The sequence below is a fragment of the Austrofundulus limnaeus genome, unplaced genomic scaffold (assembly GCF_001266775.1).
Source record: "Austrofundulus limnaeus strain Quisiro unplaced genomic scaffold, Austrofundulus_limnaeus-1.0 Scaffold289, whole genome shotgun sequence".
Taxonomy (NCBI): Eukaryota; Metazoa; Chordata; class Actinopteri; order Cyprinodontiformes; family Rivulidae; genus Austrofundulus; species Austrofundulus limnaeus.
The window spans coordinates 561,142-583,370 of NW_013952691.1; the positions used below are offsets into that span (position 1 = coordinate 561,142).

At 38.3% G+C, this 22,229-nt stretch overlaps 1 protein-coding gene and 1 long non-coding RNA gene across 4 annotated transcripts in view; one reads left to right on the forward strand and one right to left on the reverse strand.

The window, feature by feature from the left end:
- The window catches only part of LOC106526704 (leucine-rich repeat transmembrane neuronal protein 4), an 88,337-nt gene extending 78,573 nt beyond the window's left edge, over nt 1–9,764 (forward strand). For 2 of the 3 annotated variants that reach the window (XM_014021376.1, XM_014021377.1), the window contains one exon: nt 8,181–9,764. In XM_014021376.1, the coding sequence (XP_013876830.1) occupies nt 8,181–8,417 (237 nt within the window). In that variant the 3' untranslated portion in view covers nt 8,418–9,764. The remainder of the gene's footprint in view (nt 1–8,180) is intronic. The other variant, XM_014021378.1, reaches the window with a different exon arrangement.
- Nucleotides 9,765–11,145: 1,381 nt separating this feature from the next.
- On the reverse strand, nt 11,146–11,446 carry LOC106526689 (uncharacterized). Its single transcript, XR_001311291.1, has 2 exons — nt 11,290–11,446; nt 11,146–11,196 (listed from the first exon to the last, which is right to left on the reverse strand). It is a non-coding gene; the product is annotated as an uncharacterized LOC106526689 (long non-coding RNA).
- Nucleotides 11,447–22,229: the final 10,783 nt, after the last annotated feature.

The following is a 22,229-nucleotide window of genomic DNA, read 5'->3' on the forward strand; positions in this document are numbered from 1 at the left end:
CCCTTTGTACGAACAAAAGTAAGAGAAATTTAGGATAAGAATATGAACATGTTCTTGCATGAGGCCCAATGTTTTTAGATGAAAAAAGGAGGTTTTGCACAGGTGTTTTACGTGAGCATCAAAAGAAAGATCAGGTTCAAGGTTGATGACAGTAGTGAAAGTGTGATGTCCTGTCCAAAAAAAAAAAAAAAAAGCAGAGTATAATTGTAATGGGAGATGACTGAACCTGACGAGGAGTGCCAATTAACATGGCCTCTGTTTTGGAGCTGTTGAAGAGAGTTATCATTCATCCATGACTTTACATCCTCCAGACAAGCTGTGAGTGTGGAGAGTGATGATGAGGGGGGTGTAGAGGAAGATGCAGACAGATGCATCTGACTATCCTTTGTGGCCAACGACACACCGTCATCCAACTTTACAGCATGCATGTCAAGTTGTACGGATTTTYTGTAAATTACACCGATTTTCCCTCATTTTGCATGTATAGAGACATTATGGAGTTTTTCTAAAACTTTGTTTCAAATTTAGTTATATCAGAGCCAGCAGGCTGCCAGGAAACAAGTTTCCCACCTCCTCACCCTCCGTTCCCTGTTCCTCTGCAGACACCTTTATCTCCACCTCTCTGTCCCCGCCACCTCCAGCYGTTGTATTGTGTGAGAGTACTACAGATTTTTTGTGAAATTACAGATTTCTGCATATTCAGGTAAATGTCCAAAGGGGTTGGCATGTATGTTACAGGAAAAAGAAAAAGGCAGAGTTTGGAAAGTCATCACAGACAGAAGAATTTGTTGTTTAGCAACCTAACTGATGAAATCTACTCTGCAATGTGAAGTTAAATAATCAAATACTGATACTAAAGCTAAACCAAAATTAATTATTAATGTTTTTTTACAGTATTTCTGTGTAGCATATTTTAAAATACATTTTTTGGAAGTTATACCTCAAGACTAAAAAAAACATTCAACACATTGTCTCCCTCAATTTTTTTGTCTGCATTGGATCAAATTATAATTTCTTTTTTTTTTTTTTTCAAATTTCTTTGCAAAAAAAATTATCATCTGTGTTCAGTTTTTTTGTGCAAAATGTATATCTTTAAAAAAAAACATTTTTCTGTATTATTTATATTATTTACAGATACCATAACTTGCAGCACCCCATATTGTAACAGAAGTGCCTTTGCTGTTAAAACTGATCGAGGTCTCCAGTTGACACTCCAAACTAGTTGAGAAGATTGTTTCTTGGGGATTTAAATGCTGCTGTAGATTGTTTCACTGATTAAACATGAGCTGAAAGAAATAAAAGACAAAAATTAGTCATGGAATGTAATAACCAGAGGTAAAAAGAAATGCACGGCTGAAGAAATAGAGTATCTGAGAGAGACGTTTCTATGGGTAACAGCGTTTGTTCAGAGCTCTCAGTGAATTTTTCTCTTAAAATCCCCTGCAGAGTAAATAGGTCAAACTTGAGTCTAAACAGGGTAAAAACAAGATCAGGCTGATGCCAGACGCCCACTTCATTACTTTGGGCTGGAGCCAGATATTCTCTCAACGACAACTCACACTTATCAAGGGGAAACGAGGTTATTCTTACGCAGCTTTTGTAATCAAGATGTTTAAATGTACTCCGTGTTTACCCTCCTGGAAATCGTCAAACTGGATTGGAAAGGGATTTCCAGAACCGTTAAAGCTGAGTAAAGGTGTTGATTGTGCCACCTGCAGAATCCAGCGTGGAGCGATGAACTCGGAGCAGATCTCGGAGCTGTGACTCACCTCTCAGAACGTAACAGCCAGTGTCTTCCCAATATTCCTGATTAAATTTGAATGCTCACTTGGTTTCGTAAGCCAAAAAGGCTTTTATTGTTTTTATTTATTTATTTGTTTGTTTGTYTTTTCTGAGCTGAGACATGAAACTGATCGTGTTTCAGTTTACTGACGCTGAACTGCAGTCATGCAGCTCAGGAAACAGGGTATTAGTTTTATTGGAGCCTGTTTAAGTCGCAGTGGTTTATTTAAAACCCTGAGCAGCATTAATCCCAATTTAATGACTGTCATCTGCACAAAGGTAGTCAACATCACGCTCACAGTGAGAACTAATGTGGAATAAATGACTTCACATTGAGATTCTTTTTATCACTGGTGAACAGTCGCAACTAGAAACACAAATAATAAGTGAGGAAAGCTGCTGATATGTGATAAAAATAAATTTAAATAAACTGTATAAAACAATATAAAATTGTTTTAAGAAAAAGTTTTKCATTGCCGATGCAGCTATGCCTAAAATTTCAACAAACATTAACTTTTTTTATGAATCCAAATAGAAATTTGCAGCTTACTTTTGTAATAATCTTATTTAATTTTATTTACAAAGTGTAAAATGAGTAATTTATATCAGTAAGCAACCCACTTATAATCAGAATCAGAATGCCTTTATTTGTCATTGCACAGAGCACAATGAAATAAAACAAAAATRCCTTTGTTTCATTGTATACAATGTAAAGATTATAAAAATAAAAGTCTGACTGCATATCAATTGGAATGGTTAGAAAGCTCAACATTGACTTTGTGATGTCATCACTCAGAGTTTAATATTTTGTGTTAGAATGTTCAAAATTCATAAAAACTCAAATCTAACTGTGTATAATGTATAAAAAGGTGCCTGTTTAGATATTTAGAGTTCAGTTCCCAATTTGTATTATTAGTGTTCTTTTGAGAAAATTTCCTTATTCTGTTTATTTATTTTTTTTAAATTTGGGCCACTTGTTATGCAAAAGTCAAAACAAACTTTTCTCTATTAAGCTAATCATTTTAAAGCATTTCTGCATAGGTTTAGTTTTTTAATATGCAGTGGTAYAAATGGAAGAATAACAGTGGAATAGTTTTAATGGTACTTCAATGCAGGGCATCTTTAATAAAAATGATTTTAGTTGTCAAAACGAAAAACAGAATTGTTTATCATTGAAACTTAAGATTGTGTTGCCATATCATGAAGACAGGTTTTCATCCAAGTGAACTCAGTGCAGTGGTGATATAAGCAGCTTTACATTTGCAGTGTGACATGACAGCTCAAACCTTTTGAAACTCCACCTGCTTTATTTCCTCCAGAGTTTTTGCTGAAAGCATCCTGAAGGGGCYGCAGACAACACATCCACAGGCCCTCTCTCTGTTCAGATACCAATTATTTCTGCCTGCTTGTGGTGCGCCCCGACAGCTTGCTGCTGCATTGAACAATGCTTAGAGACAGCTTAGTAACCTCACAAGATGGCAAGTTTCATCCAGTTGAACTTTGACCCGTGTGTGTTTGTAATAACTYTTCCTTAAACAAAGGATTCTAGCTGGGCACGTGTTCCTTTTGCCTSTGAATTCTCAAATATTTACTTTTACACCTTAAAAGAGTTCCAATTCARTTTTTATTTGCACAGAAGGAAAAAAAACTGCTCCATTAATTTGGATCCAAATGAATGGCATCATAGAGTGCCAATGAAGAAGAGATCAAATAGAGTTTGTTATTTGCTGCTCTGTGATTACAGTGACAAAACAGCAGGCAATCAGTCAAACATATTCCACTTAGATTACATGAGCACTGATGAGTGGGCAGTGTTTTACTGACTTATACGCATTCAGGTTCACTGATTTCAATCAAACTCAACTTCATAACTGTAATTTATCTGATTTTATCCCATTGGTGACGAATGGACACACTGTGTGTGTCAATGTCCCTTGAGCTGCTAAAATTAACAACAGAACAAAAGATATTCAGCAAAGGTCATTAAAATTAAATAATGTAAGTGTGAACTCTGTGTTTTCATCGCTTGCTGTGTCACGTCTGCACACAGTTTCTATGAAAAACATTCCTAATGAAACATGAGAAAGATTTTCTAATGCTTCTGTCTTTTTATAACTATATAAAACACCATCCATCCATCCATCCATCCATCCATCCATCTATCCATCCATCCATCCATCTATCCATCCATCCATCCATCCATCCATCCATCCATCCATCCATCCATCATCTTTACTCATTTTTTTCCTTTCGGGTCGCAGGGGTCACTGGTGCATATATCCAGCAGTCACTTTGCAAGGGGCGGGGGACACCCTGGACAGGTCATACGTCCATTACAGGGACACATAAGGGAAAAACAAGACCAATACTGATGGGAACTCCACCTCAGTTAGACAAGAAGGTTCAGTCTCTCATTATTTGCAAATTTGCAACCATGTACAGTGAAACAACTCATTGACAAAATAATCAAGAAAATAAAAATGTACAAAAGAAAAAGACAAAGCAGCATTCAGGTTACAGTTTGGGACAGTTTTAGTGAAGACTGGCATTTAGAAAAAACAGTGGCTCACAATCAGGTGCCGACGTGTCGTTCACGACTGACCCAACCCTAGAGACAAACAACTATCTACTTCCTCACTCTTACCCAGGGACAACTTGAAATTACCAATTAGCCTAGCATGCATGAAATTGGAGTACCTGCAGAAAACCCATGCATGCACAAAAAGAACATACAAACTCGACCCAGAAAGGTCCTCGGCTGGGATTAGATCCAGTAAACAGCTTGCTGAGAGGCAACAGCTCTACCAACTGAGCCACCACCTGTAAAACACCAATTTGTTAAATTCATACAATAAATTAAAGGCCTATTCTTCAAAGGAACACATATTGTCAGAGTTTTAGACTAAAATCATATTTTGTTGAGCAACAACAGAAACACAGCCATTTCAGACATCCTTTGAAAATAATGATAGACTCTATCCCAAGTGATGGCAACACTTTACACTCATGTGTTGTAAATTACTGTCAGCTACGACCTGAACAAATTCTAGCTCAATATTTTTAAAATTAACTGAGTCATTGCATTTTTATGTTCAATAATTTGTATCATCTATCTTGAATTGCATCATCTCTAAAAGTTAATCCCAACTGTAGACGTACATCTAATGACTGCTTTTTATAGTTTGATGAAAACACATTCAGTAGTTCATCAAATATTTTGCTAACAGAACAGACAAATGAACAAAACACAGACATTATCACCCTTTTGTTTTCAGCATGGACAATATAWAATAAGACAGCCTTTGTAGACCTGGAACAAGTCAGATGAGCTCAAATGTTTCTGTTGTAGTTCAACTTTACAACAGTAATGCAAGAAAAGCTGTAGATAATCCTCCACCAGCTGTCAATGAAATAAAAAAGAGCTGTGGTWAGCCTTACTTGAAATCAGACACCCAATGAAATAGAAATAAAAAGAAAAAAATCATGGTAAGCGGCTCCATGTGAGTAGAACATGACTTGGACTTAATGAACTGCAGACTGAGAGTGCACTTTATGTAAGCTGCAGGAGGTGACAGTTCAGGGGAGGAGCGGGAAAAAGGAGAAACTGGCTAAAGTGTTTGAGGAGGCGGTAATAAAAAATAAATAAAAGAGAGAGGGGTCGTAATACAGTGTGATTGTGTTTTTAGCAGATGATGGGACTTGCTGAAAAGATGTATTTCATTAACAGTGATGTGATGGTGGGATGGAGCAGGAGATGAGTAGACCTGCTGCTCGTCCACATTGAAAGGAATCAGTTGAGGTGGTTCAGGCATCTGATTAGGACGCCTCTCTTTAGAGGTGTTCCAGGCACTTCCCACCAGTAGGAGGCCCCAGGGAAGACCCAGAACTTGCTGGAGGAATTATGTCCTYTTGAGCCTGGGAATGCCTCGGGGTTCCCCAAGAGGAGCTGAAAGGTGTTGTTGGGATGCCTGGAACTCAGGTTTGAAGAAAGTTTGATTAGTTGTGACTAGCTTGACAAACTAATGGCACTGCTAAGCTAGAGACTGCTATGAGTTAGAATTATTAACAACAAAGAAACGTAATTCTTCTTATAACATCATAAAGAAAGAATCTGATCATTTTTGACCACTTTTTTTGTCTTTTTTGTTTTATCACTATTGTCAATATTTMTTTCAAATAAATGCTACTCATCTTTGCTTCTACTTCTCCTTCTTTTCAAATTGAGGGTGGGCATGGTCGATTTTCAGCTGACATCCAACTTAAAGACACAGTGTTGCCACCTACTGGACTGGAGTGTGACACAGTAGATTCGCAGGGTAAAATAAACAAAATGAAACTACAAAAAAAAATTAAAAATGATGACCACATGGAGACCACCGGCTATCCTGGAACACTGACCAGTCCCTGATTCTTCAGAACTCACAGRTGGACAGTCCACCCCTGGTAGCTAGTACCTCGTCAGCTGTGATATCAGTGACAGAGCATGGAGTGTGAAGAAAAGGGCAAAAGCCTTGGTCCAAGTGAGGGTAGTGACCAGCGAAATTAAAGTTTTGTTTGATACCATTTGTTTAGTTTGTCACTGTTTTCTCAACCAAACAATGTTGGCGTTATTGCACAAATGTATATATGCTGAATCTAGACATTATGTAATTGGTGCTGAAACTACTGAACATATCAGTCATTAATTACAGAAGAACACGGACATTGGTTGAGAAAACAGCAAAAAATGAAACAATGTCATGTAAGAAGTTTAAAATGTTGCTAATGTAGCATGCATTCACACCAATGTGACGTGTTTTAAAATTTCATTTAGCTAGTTATTAACCCAGCTGGTCTTCAGGAGGAAGACTTTTACACTTTTCTTCATGCTGTGTGGCTTATGTCACGGCTGATAAGCTGYAAACTACTATTTGACAGAACATCACTTGAAAAATGACTAAGACATGATAACAAAGATGCATTTCTTTTTTCTAATACTAATTCATTGCAGTTCCAGCTTAGCACTGAAAGCCATCATCATCTAAATAACTCTGTTTACTYTATGGTAAATCATTTGCATTTCAGCTAGAATTAAATGGAAATGYTAAAACAAGGAGGCAGGAAAGTGTTGAAGAGGCAGTGGTTGTTAACGTTCTGCAAGCTGCTGCACAGGCAGAAAGAAGGTTATTGGTTCATCTACCTGAATTTATGGAAACTTTTTTTTTGCTCACACATTTTATTTCTTCTGTTGTTAATAAACAAAGAAACAAATCCACAGTGAAGCTTTTCCMCGGACCATCTGCACCTAAAACCTTTCCCATGTAGGCCCACCTTCACCTGATTGTGCTTTCAGAGAATTGTTATTCATGAATTTTCATTAAGTCCTCTCAAGGAGTGCGCAGAGTTCAGCAGCTGAATTAGACAAAATTGTTTTCAACTAATCTTCTTATTATAGAGAAGAATAAACTGAGTCGCATCACTTCCTAAAAGAAGGATGTAACCTTTAAAAAGATGAAGCTTTAAACTTGAGCCTCTGAACGGTGACAGCACTGGAAAATATAACAAATCACATGAAGAGGAGGCTGAAAAGCCATTTCTAGATCAAATCAGCTTTACATAAAGCTTCTGTGATCCAATAAAACCAGTAAGCACAACAAATAGTACTTCACAATAAATGTCCCACAAGTATTTAAAGTAWATGCTGTTTCATCCTTCTTTAGAAAAGATTCTATTTGATGAACGTCTGCAACTAAAACTTTGAGGAAATACATGAAAACAATTTTGCTGCATAACTTTTTGGGACTCGAGTGTTCAAGTTAAGTTGAACAATGTGCATTCATGCTTGTGTATGTTCTATTATGTATGAAAACATTTTTTCCATCATGTTGCTTTGAGCATTTCTGGTTGTACGAGTGCATTCGTATTTTTGCGTGAACGTGTTACTATTACTCAGTATATTAATATCATTATTGCACATGGATGCGATGCATCTTTTTCTGTTTAATTGACATAATTCAGACCACACTGGCACATAAAATGAACATGGGTCTTTGAATCAGCGAAGTGCTTGTAATGTAATAAGCACTCTCTTCTAAATGGAGCCTTGACTCCATTTAAAAGAGGGCAGAAAATATGTGTGCACTCTTGCTTAAGGCTTTCATCTTGCATATAAATCACTCCAGCTCAAAGTGGGTGTTTGAGCGGCACCRATTTCAGGTCTTGGGGCGCAAAGCTGTTTTACCGGCCAAGTCTCCATTAATGACAGAGCTCTGCCTTGACAGCATGATGTAAATTWAGCCAATTCTTAATATTCTGAGTGCTGATGAATGTTGGCATGGAGGCTTTTCTGGCTGTTTTAAAGCCTTATATGTAACTCTCTCTCACCCCCTCTTCTATTTTCTGCTTTCTGTTCTGTCTAGATACCACGGCAGCTGAATCCCCTGACTCTGTACAGGTATGAGCAGTCAGTTCTGGATTACTGTCATGCCCACCTGTCGCTGCACCACAATGTGGGCATGGAGCCCTCCACTCGGGAGCTAGGAGGTTCAGGGCCAGCCTTGTACCACCCGGGCCTAAGGGCTGCCGTCCCCTCTGAGCCTGCGCTGCCTTGCCCCCAGACTCCCACCACCGGTGAGCCGAGCCGTGTACAGCGCTGAGGCTCCGTCTCTGAACTCCTGTATCTCAGCAACACAGAATCACCGAACTGTTCAAAGGAAACAAAGGTTGTACGGGAGGAAACTGGGACAGGAAAACGAAGCAGAGGAGACAGCTAATCTACTGCAGCACATTCTGAATGCAGGGTAATGAAAATGAAACAATTTTCCAGTGGAAATAAAGGAGCGCAGCAGTATTGATTAGCTAGAATTTCACCTAGTCAACCCAAAATGTCCTCAATTAGCAAAGCGGGCTGTAAAGCAGCATGACTCCCCACAATCTGCCTTCCTCTTGAGGAGTCTTAAAGATAATAAATTAATGATTTCTTTTAATCCTATTAAACACTTTTCCTTGACTTCTCATGATCTGGGCACCTCTCTGTTGTGCAGGTGAAGTAATCAAATGATTAATGCTCCAAACAGAGCAGGGACACAATGTGATAAGCAGGCGAGAAGCAGAACAAATGAAAGGGTGGCTAAAAGCTCAAAGTTTCTCTGCTGCAGACGTTTCTCTCTGGCTCACAGCATTTTTCATTTGGAAAAATGAGACGCTCAGATGAAATGACCTAAACTTGGAAAAAACACATCAGAATATAGCAGATGGTAAACGCCATATAAAATGTACAGCCGCCCCAAATTACTGGCAGYAACTCCAGTTTTTATGGAGACTTGTGATGTCAAATGTTGGTCACATTTGAGTTAGTCTAACAGAGATGGAAAACACAGAAAGCTGCACTGTGACGCTTTGGTATTTCATCCCTCATTGGAAATACTTGTGTGGTTAATTGGTTTTATTTCATTATGCATCATTAAACCAATAATCTGACTGTACACTCATATWGCTACACGTGTGATTTTTACAAGATGTTACATTATACTATATGGTGAATAAACTGTGAGAAATGACCAGTAATGGTATCATTTATCAAGATCAGTGGGATTGAACCAAACGACTGTCTGCTGTATTTAGACAACTGAGTAGGTGGATGAAACTGAAGAGCAATGTGCTGAAGGCGAGACTGTTTAACAACAAGATGTCTTGTTTTCGCATTAGTAACTGACCCCCACRAGAACTTTCACTTGCTTTTCTTCTCTTTTTGTGACTGTGTGTGACCATTATCTGATGTAATAAAGTAAACTGGACTCTCAGAACTTTTATGTTGTTTCCGGGGAAAGAAAACTTTAAATCTACAGATAGCAGCTCCACAGTCTCAGACACACACATTAAAATGGACTAAGATAATGATGGGAGCTAAATGTAATATGATGTTATTTTTAGTTGTTTATAAACCATGCACATTGGAGCAAAAGTCAAAAAGTTGGAATAAACTGTCTTCARCTATTGTTGAATGGGTGTCCTGGTCTTACTCGGCACACAATGATGAATGTGGTTATAACAGTAGTTTTACCTGTTTCACCTGTGACCCAGGGTTACTAAGGCTGTTTTTTTATGTAACCCTGCAATACATTTCATATATTGGCCAAGTTTTCAAAATAACCCATAAGGAAACAACCTGGTGTTGAGTGGCAGAACAWTGCTTAGAATTGTCACCACACCAAGAAGATGCTGGGTTTCAATCTGAACTCTGTGCATCCTCTCCCCATGCATGTGTGGGTTTTCTTTAGGTACTTTTATTTTCTCTCGTAGTCTAACAACATACATGTTAGTGTGTAATTTAGAGTTTGGTAGCTCTAAATTCCCTGCTGTAAATGGTTGTGTGTCCCATTTGTCCCAATGTAAACTGTTCAGGTGATACCCAACATCTCGGAGACGGGCATCAACCCCTGCAACCTGGACYTGGAACAAGTAGTTAAGAGGATGGACGGATGGATGGATGCCAGTCATATTTATCTATTATTTAGTGTCTAATTTGAATCCAATTGAAATTCAAATACTTTATTGAACCAAGTTAAATTACAGTTCACAATGGGATCAAAATGACATTTTAAACTAATGAGTGAGGACTAAGTGGTAAACTGGCTTATGAATTTGTACAGATTTTTTTTGCACTGAAGGGAAAACCAGACAGTAGCGTTTGTTAAATTGATCTTATGACGCATTAAATGATTCCTAGTTAATGCAGCTCCTGTGTATTTGGAAGTATAAAGAAGTTGTAAAGTCCAAAAATTTCTTCTCCCTTGTTAGCAGCTTTAAGACTTTCTCCCTCATATTTTTCAAAGAAGCAACTTGCATCAACAGCAGTGATGCTGTGGACAAACCATGGTGACTTCTCTTTTGATGAGTGACTGCAAAAGGTAAAGCAGTTTATTTTTCCTTTCACTGCACTCGTGTGTCCTACAGAGCAGCTGCAGGCTGACTGTGGCTCTGAGCTCCACATTTATAGTTTTTCTAGAATATTTTTGCATAGGAACACGGCCAACACAAGAGMCACAGCTCTGGGCTCATCACAGAAAAAAATACTAGAATTCTAGATTAGGTGTAAAAGTGACTAAACACAAGAAAGAACACTTCATGTTGCATTGATAGGAGAATTTTAAAATCCTGCAAGACTTTAGAGCACATAAACACACTTTTAACATTGTGGTCAAAACTAGAAAAAAATGAAATGTCTAATTTTTTGTGTTGAAATAAAAACAGATTTTAATCAATTGAAGTTTTACATTTTATTGTAATATTTGCTCTACTTCTTTGAATAGTACATGCCATTTTTGACAAGGATGGGATAATGTTCAACAAAAGCAGCAGAGCTGAATGACCAAGACAACAATGAAAAGGTAAGTGCAGTTTTATTTACAGGTGGAGTTTGGTTTTGGACATCAGCTGAAAAGGAGGAGAACGTAGAAGGTGAGTATTGGTTCTTAGAAGAGTAATTTGTTGTAGATGTTTTCTTGTTAATAAGTGATTCTTTCTTACAGATTTTCCAGAGGCGAGGAGTTCCAAAGGAGGAGGTTTTCAAAGGCAGGTGGCAGTTCTTCAGGCAGAGTGGCTGTGAGTGCTCCGTGGTGAGGTTTTTTGTTTTCTGACCCAACTTGGAGTGAGGACTTCTTAGCATGAGGTGTGGCTTCTGTGAGCAGGTAATCCACCTTGGACAAAGGATGATGAACGAGGTAAGTACAAAAAGATTTTCTTTTACATAGAGTCTAAGAGCTTAACACTACCATWGAGRYAAGATGCATCAGTGTAGACCAACTGGTGAAGGAGCCTTATAAAGCTGCAGCTGATCATCAGATAAATCCCAAGTGTGAGCACTCAGGGTCAGATCACCAATCACCAGGAACACGGGTAGAAGCGATTCTTCACGATTTTAGACATTTTTTTTTCAACTGAGACAATTAAGTACAGTATAGGCAAAAAAGGTACCATTAAAACTACAGTTTAGAAGAATCATGAGATTCATGAGGTTTGAAATAAATTGGTCTTTAAATGCTAAAATACACGTTTTGTCTCGTGCTTAATTTTAAATGTAGAACATCCATTAAAAAAATGCAGATTTGTTCATTGTTGGAAGTAACTYGTTTGATACAATCAGACTTTCAGTTAAAGAAGTTGACCTCTGATGACCTTTAGAAGCAGTCAAGATGCCCAACCACAAGATCTTTATGTTYTGGTAAACAAATCTTTATGACTGTATTATTTACCAATACCCTTTTTTATTGTTTGTATGTTTGCTTTTTGTTTTTATTTYATTTTTTGCTGTTTGTTTCTTTTTTTATGGGTAACAGCAGCCTGGGAGAACATTTTTTTGTTTGTTTTTAAATAAGAGTTCAAGGTGTACTGCATGTTGATTTCAATACATCATCAGCTATTTATTGTTTTCTGTCAATTTTAATTATAAATCTAACTTGTGTAAGCTGTACATCATTGTTAACCATGTAAGATGAATTGTATACACCCTGTTAGAATGTGGAAAGGCAAATTTATCAAACCCTACTTTAGTCTGAGCGCGCTTGTATTGCTGCTACATTTATTGTAAATAATAACAATAAAAATAAAATAATAATACATTTTCTTGCTGTTTTCAGCATCTCAGACCGTGTCAGGATGAAGCTACGTGGTAGAAGATCCCATCAGTTCCACAATCAAGCTTTGCCAGTGCATGATGGCCCCACATCATGGAAACATGATCAGGAAGTCATAAAACGACTTTTAGTGTTTTAACTTTTAACATAGAATTTGATTTGCCACACAGACCCTTTGTCTCAACCTTATCTTATTCATGGATTCTGTTTTCAGCTGATCAGCCATTTTCCAGATCAAGGTTATATTTTTCCATCTTTATCAGTTACTTTCAAATTATGCTTATTATTAAAGTCCACTCTCAGAACAGCTCTGTTCTAATATTTAATGGCTGATGGTGGAAACTCAGTCACAATTACGTGAAGTTTCTAATTGGGGACACCTGTCCCACTGTGTGTCAGTGGTCCTCTGCCTTGTGTTCCTCTTTAAAAAAGACAAATAGGCAGCGCAGAAGATTTACCTTTTAATGACAACACTTTCTGACACATGACAGACTCACGCTGCAGGATTTACCACTCCTTAGCTGCACACATAAAACAGTTTAACGACATTGAAAGATTGTACACGGCACTCGTCTCAGGAGTTCAGAAAAGCATAAAAAAAATTTCAGAACAACGAGAAATGATGGATTCAACAGGAAAATTATTTTTAAAAATATATTTTGTGAGGTTATGCATAAACAGGCTGATGATTCATTTCCATCTGATGATTCCTCCTGAAACTGCTGTTTCCTTCAACCTTGAAACCTGAGAAATCATGACCCAGAAACGTTTTAAACAGTTTGACTTTTGGGAAGGAAAGAAAAATAGTTTCCTAAAACAAGTGTTAAAATACTGCAGAGATTCTGCTGTTTCAGTCATAAATTGTACAACAAAGTCTGGATTTAAAGAACATAAAATAATAATAAAAAATAAACAATCCACATTTTTAAGAGGAAGTCTCTCTTCTCTGAAAAATAAAGGTTGTCTCTGCTGCTCTGGAACATAATGATCAGTGATTCCTGCAGAGGCTGACTGACTGTTATTCATTTCCTATTCGAACACACGACTAATTTGCAGAAATGAAAAGTGTCAAGGTAATGGCAACAGATGCTTCTTGGTTTGTTATTTGGTTGACATTTTATTTATTTGGACAACATATTGGTCCATCTCACAGTGTGTTGGCATTTTCTTGGAAAGCAGAGCCAAGCTATTTTCTCTCTCTCTCCCTGCAGAGCTGTCAGAGTGAGCTAGACAATGGGACACTTTGTTATGTTGACTTGAAATCCTGCTTCCTTCATCCTGTTGCTCTGATTTCATCCATAGAGACTTTTCTTCATTTACAGGAAAAAAAAGCAGAACAAAGAAGTGCAGAAAGTTATGATAGTGTTTATATGCACGTACGTTTAAAGATGAACCTGCAACAATCCAGCTGGTTTTGCTTTTGGAATATTTAAATTTAAATTTGTCCTGCAGTTGAGATTGGAGAACACAAAAGTATATAAATATACAGGGAGGTATAAGTTCTAAACAGATCCAAACAGAAGTGTGGTTCAGATCACATTTGCTGTTTGAAGGTTTTCACTCTCATATTCGGCTGCACCCCAGGCGGCTGTGTTTTTTTTTTTCTTTTTTTTTATCTGGAGAAATGTTGCTTTGTCTCACAGACGAGTCTTTGGTGCATTTGAAGTGTTTGAGTTTAAGGTCACACTGAAGTCTGTGTCTACTCTTCCTGGTGCGCGTTGCTCTGTCATTTTRAAGTTGTGTTGCAACCTGCTGGCGGGCAGGGCAGCCGTGAAGGCTCATGATTTCCTCTGGGAGCTCCACAGCARCTATGGCCACACTCTGAGATTACCTTTACCATTTCACAAACCCTATATGACATTGGTGCAACTGGTTTACTCCTGCGTCTCGAGCCACAGGGTAATGGACTCCATCCTGATCAGTTTCAGGGTCAAAGGTGGAGCTACTTTTCAATAAAACTCTGTCATATGTGAAGGTGAAGTAAACTTTTATTACAGGAAATACACAGTCTTCAACTTTAGAAATTAAACTTAAAGGAAAACAACTATCTTAAACATGCACAAAGAGCAAAAAATCCAGTCAAAAATCCATAAAGTAAACTACAACAATCTGTTTATATTAGTTCTAAAGGAGTCATATCCTGCTTTTAAATCTTTCTTTTTCATATTTAAATCATTCAGTTGGGGTCTATATAAAGGGGAACTGCATTCTGAACTGTCTGAATTCCACCTTACAGTAACTTCATGAGCCGTACTTTCACCCCTTTTCTGAGGTGTGTCTCAGATCAACTCGTTTTGAGGCTGCCTCTTCAGATCCAAATGAGGAGCTTCAAACCCTGCCTCCCTCCAGCTTCCAGTCTGGTCCATTCTAGTTTTATAGCAGGGTTTACATCTACCTAGTTTTGCAGAAGCCTTTGTATTTTGCACATGTCCCCTTGGATGGATGCTAGTACTATTATTAAGATGGATGGATGGATGGATGGATGGATGGATGGATGGATGGATGGATGGATGGATGGATGGATGGATGGATGGATGGATGGATGGATNATGGATGGATGGATCTTCAATCATTAAAACAACTATATTTCCAGAATAAAACTACTAAAGTGGCAGAAACAGGAGATGTCTCCAAACCAATTTTTATTTTTAACCAAAGTAACAACTACAACCCTCCTCCCTCCCAATTCTTAGTCCAATGTGACCTTGTTATGCAAATAAAAGTAACAAAATCCCACTACAAATATTTTAAAAAAAGCATTTTCATCACTTGAAATAATAATAAGCAATTCCCATGTGAATGTCTGCCTGACTGGATTAAGGTTTAATATCTAAATCCAATATGAAGCACATATTAGGGTTCAGAAGAGAGCTTTAGCAAACCCAGCTGGGAAAAGACTTGTTGGTGTGTTGAAGACRGTGCTGACAGAGAGTCATGCTCGGTACATTTGTTGGAAGTGAAGATGAAAAATTTTGGCCTGAATAGTTTAGCAAAAGGTTTTTTAAACAGATCATTTAAAAAAAACTTTTTGAGGTTGGAGTTTGTTGGTTGATTTATTTATTAAGTTTCCTCCTCAAAATGTTTCTAAGACAAACATGCTGGCTCAAAGACAGAAAAACAGGTCTTGGAGTGGTGAGTGGCTTTTATTTTTTTCAAACTGGTAAAGCAGCATTAATATTATTCCTAAAGTTCAAGTTTTTCTTTTTCTTTTGCTGAAGTAGTGTTAACAGGCCCTGGCAGTGTGCTATGTGTTTATTTTTTTTCCCTCTGGCATAGTAATTGACTTGGGTAGAACACCTGTTGTTCCTGAAACAGTGTGATCAAACAGGGCTGCAGTTCTGCCAATTATCTACTGAAAAATGACATCTTGTAAATGATTTCATTGCTACTGAAAGGAGAATATATTAAAGCAGATTCAGGATTAAAGTCCAAGCGTTTCTTGAAAGAATGCATTTAAATTGAGAAAAACTGAAAAGGAAGAAGCGTGTACAGAAAATGGATGGAGTTATAATATGGATATTCCCATATGTCACAGTTAGGATGTTGTGATGCTGAATGACGCTCAACTACAATTACATATTTTTTTCGCTCAGTGTCAGAAAAACTGTTACAATTGTGAGCTGGTCGATGTTGATTGGTTGCGGCAGCCACAAAGATTAATCACATGTAGATGCACATCCACAGAAGAGTATTGCATTCACCAAAGGAAAAAAATCTTTATCTCATAATTACAAGATCCGGATCCCATAATTATCATACGAGATAATATGTCATAATTATGAGATAAGATGTCATAACCATGAGATCCTGATTTAATAAGAGAAAAGTTAAGAAGAGTAATAGCTGACCTACACTACATGAAAAGTGGACAGTGGCATTATTGGATATGGTATGCTTTTACTTCCTCTTAGACACAGAGAAATARAGAGTTTAYTTAAWGTGGATGGCATTAATATGAGCATGTCGATATTGTGCAGTGTCTTAAGTCCTTGGAGTTGTTCAGGTGAAAAGCTCACTCTGATTTGCTGGAAGTCGCTCTCTTCTTGCAGGAGTAATTAAACCAGTACAAGAAGCTTCAYAGGTCCACAAAGACTGTCCTTAACGTTTCTCATAATATGAGATCAGGATCTTGTAATCATCTTTTCTCGTAAWATGGCAGCTTATCATAATAATGAAATAAGGAGTCTATTTTTCCCCTTTGGTGAAGGCACTGCTCTTCCAATCCAATAAATTGTTCATGAGATATTTTGCTAACAGACTTCAACAACCACTGCTAAAGTTGAAGCAAAGGCCTTATGAAAGGTACATCACAGGGAGTTTGTGATCTGAATTACTCTAAGCTAAAACCCCACCAGATCAGTATCTGTGAAAGTGAATTAAAACTTTTTTACAATTATTTTGTATTTTCTAAGGTCARTTGGTTGTGTTGGCCATCTTGGATAAGATAAGCTCTAAAGGTTTATTAGTTGAAGATGTATCTCTAGTGATTACTACTTGAAAGTTGTATTAAAAACTAGCAGACGGCACAAACATTATCATCCTCCATCACCATTTGACAATGCTTGCAAACAAGACCAAGTTTAATTTTGTTTTCGTTGATGATGCATCTGCAAAAATTAAGATTTTCGACACTGCACTCTTGGAGAAAGACTGTTGCTGCTGTCAAGAGCTGCTCCTTTGTACCTTCACCCTGTCAGACACAGCTGACTTCATCATCCTGTTTAATCTGCGTCGCTCACCAGAGGGTTAGTTCCAGCTTCATCAGTCGGATTTTTAGACYGATTTTGTTTATCCAACCTGTTACATTCGGTTCCCATTAAGTAATAATTATACTGGTCAGCATCAGCTGCTCGGGGCACAGATTGGTATTTGTACAGAGGAAAAAAGGTTGCTAGGCAATCCACCGAGATCTAAGAAAAGGTCTGTATGCGATGTGGCGAAGACAGAGAGCTGGCAGTTGCTGGGTAAATTACAAGTAGACAATCAAAGTCATATCACACAGAGCCAGGGAGCAGACTGAGAGGAGCAAGAGACCGAGTGAAAACTGCATCCCGTCTGTCCTACAGCACAGCAGCAAATGCTCCATGTCATCAGCAACACACGCGTTTAAGTGCACTCCATGAATTAGTCTGTGGGTGATTATTTTCGTTTTGGAAAAGAGGCAGCAAAGGCTTAACAATCATCACACCCTGTTCAGGCTGCTCCACGCTCATGTTCACGAGCGACACGGCTAGAGCAAAGCCTTGGCTGTGGCTTTGATTCTGAGTGGGACAAGTAAAGGAGGTGGCATAAATAGGTTCACACTCCGTAAAGATGAAGTGACTCCCCCCCACCCCACCCCCTCCTCTGTCTCTGAAGCATTTGAAAAGAAAGAAAGAAAACCTGCCATGATTAAACGATGGGCTTTTGATGAAACACAGCAAAAGTCCCTACAACTGGACGGGCTCACCCAGTGACGTGGCACAACGGGGCTGTTTGAGTAGAGCTGTCTTTCATCTTAATACACAGATGTGGCTCTGCGCCCCGTGGAGTGTAGGGGAGGGACGGAGGGGGGATTTATGGCTGGGAAGACTGTAGCTGTCATGTCCCTGCAGCAGCACCACCACCACGGCTCAGCGTCTCTGCCAAGGCGCAGTTTACTCTGCCAGCACCAGCCTTGCATCCCAATGAGCTGCATGCAGGAAATGGCTAATGTTACAGCCTCTCACCATGTATCCTGGGATGTGAGCTCAATTAACTTAGCATAAGCACCACCATTTGGGATGAAAACGGATACAGGCCTCGCATTCAGCGCAGTTCATAATTATGTTTCAAATGGCAAACTGAGAGCACCCCTCCAAAAAAATAAAAAATAAAAAATCAGCATCAGCTCTGTGTGATTGATAACTACGAGGTTGAAATTCTTTGTTTCCCACCTCTCTTTTTACCCCATAATCAATCTTACCATGTCTGTACGTACAGGCGGGGGCATTCAGGGCGATCTCAGGAGCCAGGAATAAAACCAGAGGATGCTCCATCAATTTTAGCGTGCCTCGCTGATTTACATCTCAGCAGCAGAAGGCAGCTCATGACTTGCAGAATTCAGCATTTTCTCACCATTTTTCCACATGACTACGAATCCATCACAGCAGATCTAATCAAGGACCTTAAGAAAGGCTATCTACTGTTCACATTTAATTAGTGAGTTTGTATATCTTTTGACTTAAAGGCTGGGAATTGCAAAGCAAATGCAAGGTCTGCTGCTTCTGGAGTCTGCGGCGTTGATTTGGGGTCAGAGTGGCTCCAGCTCAAAAGCTTTTTGTAACTGGCAGGATTTTACTGACAAGTTACTCTATCTCTTTATGGCGTCCACAAACACCTGGCAGGAGCAGAATCCATTAGCGAGTCTTTGAGGACAGGATCTTTTTAAGCTGGTCTGTATAATGCTTTTGTCCCTTTAAAATCACATCCATTTTTAAGCTCTTTGTGCATTTACAATAGGTCAAAGACAGATTTCATAACTCCTCTTGAAATAAATACATTTTGACGTGTTGAAAATTGCAAATGTATTGTGTTTATAGTAACTTGAATACAAACTGAATGAAACCTGCTCCATGCAGCTACTGTATTTATTTAKCTAAGGTAATTCTGACACAAAAGTTGATTTTATAAACCAGAATTTATGATTTCAACAGCATATTGTCATGATTTGTGTGCTTTGTGTTTGTGTTTACTCATTATTTATTCTGTAAGTTTTTGTATAAATTAATTATTTTCCCTTTGTTTCTGTATAGTCTAGATTAGTTTCACTGTGTCATTTCTCCTGTCACCCTCTTTCAGTATTTTTCCAGTCARTCAGTCACTCTCACCTGTTACCAATTGCAATCATCCTCCCTCACAGGTGTTGCCCATCTTCTCTTCCCTTCTGTTTGTATTTAACTGGTCTCCTGCCACCACTTCCTCACTGGTTCACTGCATGGTTTTCCACCATTGCTCTTGGTCCCCCTTCATTGCTTCTCTTTGTCAGTTTTTACCTCCACTTTAGCTTTTGTTTTGTTGTTTGTTAAAATTTTGATTTTTGTGCTCCTTGTGTCCACCTGTGTTACGGGCTCTAAGCCTGCTGTTTTAAGGTGTATTCACACCCGGCACATGTGGTCCACTTGAAACGGACTAGAGTTTGTTTCCCCCGTTTGTAACAATTAGCTTCAGCGTTGCTAACATTACGCTACCTAACAACCGGACCAAGACTCATTTTTGAGGTGGTCTCTGTCCTCTTCTGAACGAACTCTGGGGTAGTTTGCTTCTGGTGTGAATACAGACTTGCCTCGTACCAAACCAACTACAGGAAATATGCACCTTTTTTGAATTCATGAGCCAACATTGCTAAGCATCATAGTAACAATTAGCCCTTCAGTGCTGCTAGCTATGCTACAAACAATAAGGCGCTGTGTGTCAGGGAACATGGAACATATCGCATCGCCTTTGGGTTCTGGCACACATTTGTTAACGATGTCCTAAATTTAGAAGTATATCATTGTGAAACCACCTTTGGATGAAGTCATGTTATTGCTGTAAAACAGCAATTATGCTGAGTCAGGCTTGATTTTTAGTAATCTTTTCCTGTTAAGTCAATAAATCAAAATTGTATGAACAGCACCATCTTTCTTTCCAGGTCTGTGCTCTGTCCTGCCCCTGTCATTTCTGTCCAATGGAAGCAATGATCGTCACCTGCTTTGTTTATAAATTACAGTCCACTTGCAAAAAAGCGCAAAATTAATGCAAGCCACACCAAACGACAAAAGAAAAAAGTCCATTTTTGGTCCGGACCAAACAAGTTGACCAAAGGCCTTTCCTGGTGTGTTTATTTCAAGATTTCTTGTTGATGTTAAACACACTCATTACATTTATCTGCAACTAATCTCCTGTTTTTTTTATATATCACTGACAAGAGTTCCACAGAAAATCTGACCTGACATTCCTCGATTAACTCATGTTACCACCTTTAAGACTTGTGTTTTAAGTTTAGATGTTTTAATCAAGCCTTGTAAATTAAGTGATATTGATCTCATGCAAGATCTTGTAGTGTTGAGGATGACTCTCAGCTGCTTCCACAGCTGATTTTAGCTCAGCGTTAAAACTGTGCACTGGGATGGACTTGCGCCTTGTCCAGGGTGTACCCTGCACCTCGMACAGTGACTGCTGGATATGGGCACCAGTGACCCACATGACCCTGAAAGGAARAAGTGGGTTAAGATGATGGATGGATGGATATTCAAAACTGAGTTCTAGCCTATTGTGTTAAATAAGTATGGCAGGCATTTTGAACCATCTTGACTCCAGAGGTTTATCAGATGGAAATGTTCATCCAGTGATTTCTTCTGAAAGTTTCATTAAAAATTGCCCTGCTGAAGAAATTTATAGTTTAGTACTGATTATAAACAACACCAGAGTATTAGGGTTTTACTTATTTTATAATACTTTTATAATGTTTGTTATAATTATGTGTTAATTAAATTAGGTAGATACATGTCCGAATCATGACAACACATAAGTGAACCGTTTTTAAACCATTAGATTGAGGTATGGTTGTCTGAATGCCTGTGATTCAGCCGTAGGCCAGCAGGGGCGGACTCGGGCATTGAAGAGACTGAACTGTATATAAAATGTGACTTCCTGGTTTTAAGGCAGTGTGGTTTCGGTTGTCATCCTGCTGGCAATAAACCTCACTCCGGAATTCTGGTGTTGTATGGCAATTATTTCTTATCACAGATCAATTTATTTAACCTTTGTGTTTTCAACTGATTTCAGTCGATATTAAAACACGTATTTCTTACACTGCGATTCATGAGATATTTTGCTAACACAACAAACACACACTTATTGCCCTTTCATCTTTGGCAGTGGGTGATAATTAAAAAAAATGAATTATATGTGTTTAAAATCTTTATTTATTTATGGCATTGTTTATATTTTAAATCTATTCCTTCATATATATCATCCACTCCGCTCCCAGGAGTACAAATGTTTCTGTGTCAAGTAGATGTTTGCTCTTTTTTTCAAGAGACTAGCTAATAGTTGTTTTCTCATCTGTCTTCTTATGGTCTTTAGATGCTGGAGCATGTTCCTTGCTTGTAAAGCCCGTGGGCATTGTGTATGCTGCAATGAACTGAACWGATTTATTAAATTGTTTGCCTCACAGCAGCCACAAATATCTYCTGTTTTACAAGGGACCAAGAGACTGTCGATGGTGTGTTGGTGCCACAATGTGATAAATGGTTTAAAGAGCAGCCAAGTAAGCTGCTTCATGCATCTGTCACAGGAGCGCTTTCATTCTCAACACTTACAGAGACACGGTTAGGGTTGATATGCAAACACTGGACCCTGCTTTTATACAAAATCTGTATTATTTGTATGTTGTTGGAGCCTCATTTTGCTTTTGAGGTGACTTTACTTATTGAAGTTAAAACTGGTTCGGAACCAAAATTTTGTTCTTCTCTTTTTTTCTTTCTTTCTTTCTTTGTAGGTTGAGTGGTTCTCATCCAACCAGAAAATCAGGTTATTTTATTCCCAACCCATCAACATGTCAGAATGGATAAGACATTGAACCTCCTCATCACCCCCACAAGGATTATCAGTGTGTGATAACTGAGAAGAATCCCTGTGTCTTTATGTTCTGAAATATGTGGAACATACTGTCTTTAGCAAGGTTAATGCTGCTATACTTTAGCTGTGCGCCATTGGCCATTTATTTTGTTAATTAAAAAACAGCTGTGGATACTCTTCCAACATCTTAAATTAAGACACAAAGATATAGATTCATTTTTTTTATTTGGCTTCCTGGTTGTGAAATATTAC